Raw genomic sequence first — 7,830 nt, 5'->3', positions numbered from 1 at the left:
AGGGATGCAATTGTTAGTAACTACTTTTGGCTGGTTCATCTCTGATGTATCATTGTAAATAATATACAGTGATAAATGACAGTTAAAATAATTTTTTTTTGATATTGTCAGCTGTTTGGGGGATTATTTTATGGGGACAAAATCCACAATAAAATCCTTTTAAAATCTTTAAAATCCTTTTTTTTTTTTTACTTTACTGTACTGAAAGGTTTAATGGGTAGCCTAATGTCTACTTTATCTACTTTTACGGTTAAACAAATCAAGTGCAAAATATAAATAAATGTATATATAATAAAGTTTGTTCCTGAAATCCACCCTGAATCCACCCTTCTGCTGGGATCAGGATAATCCTGATTTTTTTTTGGATCAAAGGGATCCCAATCGTACTAAAAAGTTTTGAACAACACATACTGAAGGTTTGATCCAGATCAAAACCAAGACTGGATTACGTGATGTAATCCGATTTCAGAATCCTTTTTTCTTTTGAACAACCCATTTTCAAGATTTGATCCAATCCGAATATTACTTTGAATAAATGGCAAAAGTGGAACTTTAAAAATCCAAAGTAAACATAAAAAATTGTAAACCTTTGGACTGAGGTAGCAATTAATCATTGCTAATTAATCATTACTAGGTATTGTACTCCTGGCGTATCATTCTGGTTTGTGCCTTCTTCACAAGTTTAATGATGATTTAAGTAACAATGATCAGGTCTATGTTAATAGGACATTTTAATGTTTGAACACTATTGCTAGTTGTTTTATGCTGTGTGTTTTTTATCATTTATTTCACTGTGAAAGTACAGTTAGATTATCATAATAAGAGAAATGTTTTAGACAAGCCTGGTTATTGGATTATTCTTATGAGTTCCAGTGCAAACATATCATTTTCCTATTTGTATTATCAATCTGTAACTACACTGTCGTGTGACATTTCTCCCTTTTTTGGCTGTGTTGGTCAGGCCAGCATTTACTCACTGAATGGCAGTTAGTGAAGAAGTGTTCATCTTATCACCTGGGGGACACAAAGCTACACAAAGAAATCAACTGTCCTTCTCATGCATCAGCAGACAAGAGGAAAAACCCTCCTTTTCTCTCTCTTTTTAACCTCTCATGCTTGTGGGACTGGGAAACAATGTAAAGTATTCCAAGGACAACCTGGCGTACAAGGAGATAAAACCCCATGTTCCCAGGCTACTGTGGACAAGTTATTTACTTTTACTCCATTCACCTCCACTGGACATGTAGGCCACTCCTGCAGTCTGCAGAGCATCTCCAACCAGCAAATATATCCTCCCTCCACTTTCACAAAAGAGTTGATCGTAGCACATCTTTTAATCAAATAGATATTGAGGGAGATTTTTTTTAATTTCCTGGACTGAAGCTTGCAACCCATCTTCCAAGACCAAGATGTTCCGTGTGCTGTGTGTAACAGCTATGCTTTGCTGCATTCTCCAAGGAGAAGCATTCATCCTTCATCACTCCGAGAAGAAACTTGCTTCTCTGCCCCCCGCCACTGTCTCTGATATACCTGTGATCAAGATGAACAGGTGAGGTCCAACTATTCTCAGCAGATGATGTTGATGGAATTTCTGTTTCTCACAATCTGTTGACAACGGTGTAGACTAGAATCCATGGAGCAGGTTACATCTGCAGTACCATGTATATATAATGTTCTTTACAAAGCTTTGAAGGAAATTTAATGAATGGAATAGCTATGGAACTATGCAATGATTATGAAGTATTTTTTGCAGGATATATTTTCACAAAATGTAGCAGGTTCTCATGGTTTCACAGCATAGTTTGTGTCATTTGTAAATTAAGAGCATGGCTATCCAAACCACTAAACTACTTTAATGTAGGTCTTTCATCAGTAGTTTCTTGCTGCATGTGAACAGCAAGCTTTTCCCAGTAACTGTAAAAAGACATATCTTGCTGCCTTTCTATCCTGCCAGTGTGCCATTCAGATTAAAAAAAAATAATAATAAATAAATAAATAAAACCAAACCAATATAATTTAATTACATCAAATCAAATCAATAATTTGTCACTAACATACATTTAATTGTCATTACTTAGGTCCAACACTACACAATCACATTGTGCCTTTGTGGATTGAATTACAGACTTTAAGTTGCAATGTTTATCTTGTGTACTGGGGCCTTCACTGATGGCTTTCAGACAAATTAATTTTCCTTCATAATTATGTGTTACTGTCTACATAAATGATTTTAGGGGTTCTTATGATCCCACCCATTTTACAGTGCTGATGGTGCTGATTTTTCCCCTTCACACAGACCATTTTATACTGAAGCAATGCCGGTGTACATAAAAGACATGGAGTTCAATTACATGCCCAGCTCAAATACTCTGCAGAAGATTTTGTTCAATGCTGAATCATTGCAGTTCATTGATTTGATCAGATGAAGATTTGTACAACGGATAACTTGTCTAATCTCTAATTGAGATTATGTTGTTCCAACAAAGCTGTCAAATAATAGTAGCCATACATAGCAAATAAGTAGCCATGTGTAATCTTTTAAAACTGACCAGTGCATTTCCCTTTCCTGTCCCCTGTTTGCAGATGCCAAGGGGAGCTGCTGAAGGATATCAGACAGATGCTCCTGAAGGCACTGAACCTGGAAAAGGAGCCTCAGGTGTCTGGTGTTGAACTGAGCAGGATAAGAGAGCAGTGGAAGGCTGCATTTAAAGCCACCAACAACAGCACAACAGAGATCCAAGAAGTCACTGGTAAGACTCACTGGGTCAAACTAAACTTCTAACACTGAAGAGATAATGCTTGAACAACTCATTTTAGCATTCTGTCATTAATTCAACATTATTTATTTTGTACAGTGTTTTTGACTTTGTTCTTTGCCTTGTCCTTCATCAGGGGTTAGCACAACCTCCACACCAGAGAACCCTGGAAACAATGAGTGGACCAACAAGACAGACATGCACTGCTGTCAACTGGTTTCTAAAATCTTCATCAAAGGTTGTTTGTTTGTTTGTATTTTCAATTATTTGGCAGTGGATCTGACAAATCCAATTGCAGCCCCCTATGCTTTGTGCTTAACTGTAGATTATAGGTTAAATCATAGGTAATTTTAGGTTATAGATGTATAAGTTGTGGTTTTTGACATCTGAGTATAAATAATTCCTTTTCATCCCATAATTCTATTGTTTTATGAATTCTTCAAGCAGAGATGTACTCATATTTATTGCTGTCCTCTGTCTATCAGATCTGGGCTGGCAGAACTGGATTATATATCCAGAGAGTTTTATCTACACCCACTGTGCACCCTGCTCTTCCCGAATGGACTCAATCTCCCAAATTTGCAGAGCTCATAGCTCTCCTTCCAAGGTACTACTAACATCCATGGTCTGTTTTTTGTGTTCAAGATTAGAAATTAGATTTGAGCTACTTCCCATATTCAATTCTCTAATTGGATGAAGCCAGGGTCTAATATCAAAGCTTCCAAAGGAGATAAACACCTTTTTCAAATATTTATTTGTTGATATTTATTCAAATCAACAAAATATTTTATGTTTCTATTTCTTATGAGGTGCCTCATGTTTAACAATGAAACTGTTTACTTCATTCTTTCTGAACATTATATTACGAACATTTAATGTTATACATGTCAAGATAATTTTTAAAAATCCAAAATATTTTTTGAAAATCGATTCCAGCATCATGCTTCAGCGAGACAAATGAGTGCTTTGTGTAGGCCCAGCTGCTGATCCATACTGTATATTGTTTGTGTAGGATTAAGAATTTTCCAGAACACTATTCCAGTGTATGGTTTTCACATGCTCAATGACTTCTTAGAGAACAGCCTAAGGTACACTGAATAATTGATTCTACTTCAGTCAGCTGAATTTCAGTTTAAGATCATCAAAACATGTGTAAAATGAAGACGCAGAGGCACATTACATCCAAAAGGAAGCATTCCTGGGAAGAAAGCCCACCTGTGAATCTTCTTACTGCACTAAAATGTTTCTAACAGCATTAGACATAATCAAGGAATGAAGCTTCATTTGTCTTTCACAAAAAAATGTTGTCAGTGCTTTGTCTGTGCAGATGATAAAATAGGATATATTGTGTGAATTGGGTACCCCTCTGTGTACAAGGTCACCCAAGTGAGTTTCCAGAGGTAAGAGTTTGAATTTAATACAAGTTCCTAAATCCACCCAGTCAAGAGATACCTAAGGCAAGAGAGATGTCCTTAGTTTTCTTTAGTATGCAAATAACCGAGAAGACATTCTTTTTCACAATATGAACTGGTTTTTCAAAGGTGATGTGGATCAGACAGATTACTGTGAGAGGACTTTCTTTGTAACAAAGGCCATAATGTAAAAGCCAGTGCTCTAAATGTAACCCACCTGTCTTCTTCCAGATGGAGTGCTGCCGATCTGTGTCACAAGAGCTGGTTCCATTCTTGTATGTGGACAGGTTTGAAACACTGGTCATCTCCTCCGTGTATCTGCCCAAACAGTGTGGCTGCAAACCGGGCACTAACCCCCACCATGTGTGAAACTGAGAAGCTTCCTACTTCCACAGCCCTTCCTGTCCATTGTTTATACAATAATTAGAAATGAGACATCACATGTGTAAGTGGAGCACACATTCAGAAAAAATGCTTATGCTTAGGATCTTACTCACACAGTATTGGAGTTTCTGCACATAAACACAAACTACTGGATTTTCATCAAACTTTGATTTGTTGTTCTTTTCAGGCTTAAAGGTGGGCACTGTATTGAAAATGTTCATAAATACTTTAATGGGATAATCTGTAATGTTCAAGCCATTTGGAATTTTTTTAAATTGCCCACTTGTTCCAAAAAGGGTATATTTAAAAAGAGGAGTAGAACAGTTGGAATGGCTGTTCCATAAAAGGAAAACATCTAAAATCGAATATCATGGGTAATATTTCCTTGTCAGCGGTATGAACTGGCAATATAAGCAAAGCAAATATAATTCCTGTGAATAATAATAATAATAATCATATCAAGATAATTTAATGGGAATGCCTTTGTCCTTAATTCAGGTTTTAAGATTGAGGTTTTTTATTTTTACTCGATAATTGGATTTATTTATTCTTCCCTGGCACTACAAAACAATGGTGCATTGCATTTTTAAAGCAAATTACTATGTTGTGTTACTATTTTGTGCTACTTCATCTTCAGCTATTTATATTAAATACTTGGTTCTTTGAATGTGAACACTTTATATCAAAACATGGTTCCAAGGTTTATGCCTTATGTAGTCTATGGAACTCAGGGTAAGATATAATCCTGGCCCTGAAGGTAAAATCTGCAGAGTGATTTTGCCATAATTCATTGACACAGGTGGGCTGACCAGTCAGTTTAGTGCTTGTGCTTTAGCAGGAATAAATGGCAGCTTAAGGGGGTCACTTAAGAGTTCTTGTATTATTTTTTATGCTCTCAATATTCATCTTACGTTGTTAAATATAGTTAATAGCTTATTTTCAGGCACTTATTAATTCATCTAAATATTCATCTTCAATGTAAATTACAATGTATCATGAAATCCTATATGCACAAATAGTGATTAAAAACTTAATCTTAACTCACCATATTTTAAATATACCCATGATGTTATAAACCCATGTATATCCTATGCTTTGATTTAGATAAAATAAAGGCTTTATAGAACTACCAACTCTGTTCACAGACTTATAATTAAGCACACTACAATGACAGTATATGTTTTCTGTATTTTCTATGGGTCTTCTAAGTCTGGTTAATTGCAAAATGCAAGAAAATTTTAAATATCTCTGACTGTTAATCTGTCAAAGGGGAAACAATGTGAGAAGAATGCTGGATTGATCTGCAGAGTATTTCACTGTCAATGAAATTAGACAACTAGAAAAAGACCAATACTTCACTTTATAAGTAAATGTGCAGTCATTAAAAACTGGAAATTTGATCACATGAGTGTTATGTGCACTTTCTTGGAAGCTCTGCAGCGTCTCAGAAAAAAAGTCTATTATTAGATCACTGCTGGCAGACTGCTACGAAAATACTCCTGGCTTTGCCCATTGCTGGTCACTACGCATCTCAAAAGGGGCTACAGACTCCAAACTGCAGACAGAATATGCTTCTTTTATAGCTCTGCTTTGAGGACAGGTTTATTGTGCAATGTGAACGCGACATTTTCTAACCCTGTTACCATTCGGAATTGAGGAAAAGAAAATATCACACAGCAACAGTAAGAGGAACCTTTCATGTACAGTTCTCTAACACTGCACTGGGTTGTCATGGCGGGTATCTGCTCTTTTGGGCTTTACTGTTGGTTTCTGCCAGCTCTGCTGGTGAAGGTATCTGCCATGGACTATGGCAGAGAGGACAGCCTGCTAACAGAAGTGTCTAGAGATGCCGAGATGCCATCGGAGTGTGTGCTGAGCTGCACTGCACAGACATATAAACAGATGCTGAAAAAAGGAGACATGCTAACAGTGCGCTTCAATCCCACAAGCCCAAGTAAGTAGAAGGGTCATGACTGTCCTGTCATTCAGTGTGGGTTCTATTTTACAATTAAAAATACATAACAGACGTGTTACTTTATTAAATGTATTACACCATGTTTACCTTGGGAGATGTGCTTGTATAGCTCACAATATTTATGTCACCCATTTAAATACCTGGATAATAACTGAGGTAGTTCAAGTTAAGTTCCTTGTCCAAAGGAAAAACAGCAGTGCCCCACTTGGGAATTGAACCAGCAACCTTTCAGCTGTAAGCCGAACTGCTTACCATTATGGCATACTGCTGCCCTAATATAGACAAGATGTTTGAGTGGCTTGTTTGTTACCCACATTCCAACATCTCACGAGGAACAAACTGGCCATCCCAAGATGTCAAACTGAATCAGACATACAGGAGATCACCAATGCCCTATATGTGTAGACTCCTAAATGACAGCGGATTTTAGATTTGAGATATGAGATATTAGATTTCAGTTTAGATAATTGCAATGCTTTAAATTTTTTGTCTACTTAGTATAGATGTTTTATTGTAACAGCAAAATAATTCAGTGTTTTAATCATAATTGTCTTTATGAACCTGTAATAATGCTAATAAGGTCAATAAACTAAACTAAACTAAACTAAACTCAACTAATGCTTGTTGAGAACATACAAGTGCAGGAGGAATGTGTGGCTAAAATGATATTGTTACTTCACAGGAGTAAGTTTGTGATTTAGGAATGTCAACAGGATGAGTTCATTAAGTCTCAAAAGTATACAAACTTAATGCACTGAACATCACTGCAAACACCTTTTGTAATTAGCTATAATCCCTACATAGTTTATGTACCCATATGATGAAAGCAGGAAGGTACACCTGCATTATTTAAATTCAGAGGTATGAGATCAGTGGTGTGTCTCTGAATTTGGAAATGGGAGGAAAGATACAGAGATAATGATAGTCTGATAATGATAATCCTGAGCTAATAACAACCTCCACCCAAACACTCAAAAACTGTTATTCATTAAAAAACAAGCATTTATCATATTGTTGCCTCAAAGTATATTAGAGGCAATTCCACAATGTTTGTGCAAATTGTTTTTCCCCCCATTTAGAATACCCCTGACTAAAGTAAAAGTATGATCACTTGTAATGTTATTGCATTAAGTAGCAACAAAAGCTGTGGCTTTACTAGGTTCATCACCTCATTGCAGTCTAAACACATCACCCAAATATCTCAGACAACACAGGTGGACAAGCAGGTACAGGGTGAAGTACAGGTACAGGGTCCCTTCTTAAACCATGTTCTGACCATGCTGGCTATTCAACGCATGTCATC

General features: G+C 36.4%; 1 protein-coding gene across 1 annotated transcript; it reads left to right on the top strand.

Annotated features, from left to right (window-relative positions):
• Positions 1 to 1,409: 1,409 nt before the first annotated feature.
• On the top strand, positions 1,410 to 4,537 carry LOC118776502. The gene is made up of 5 exons (XM_036526863.1): positions 1,410 to 1,549; positions 2,584 to 2,750; positions 2,893 to 2,994; positions 3,242 to 3,363; positions 4,400 to 4,537. The coding sequence occupies exons 1-5, from the start codon at positions 1,410 to 1,412 to the stop codon at positions 4,535 to 4,537; spliced, it is 669 nt and encodes a 222-aa protein (XP_036382756.1).
• Positions 4,538 to 7,830: the final 3,293 nt, after the last annotated feature.

The sequence above is a fragment of the Megalops cyprinoides genome, chromosome 4 (assembly GCF_013368585.1).
Source record: "Megalops cyprinoides isolate fMegCyp1 chromosome 4, fMegCyp1.pri, whole genome shotgun sequence".
Taxonomy (NCBI): domain Eukaryota; kingdom Metazoa; phylum Chordata; class Actinopteri; order Elopiformes; family Megalopidae; genus Megalops; species Megalops cyprinoides.
This window is presented reverse-complemented; position numbering and strand designations above follow the sequence as displayed.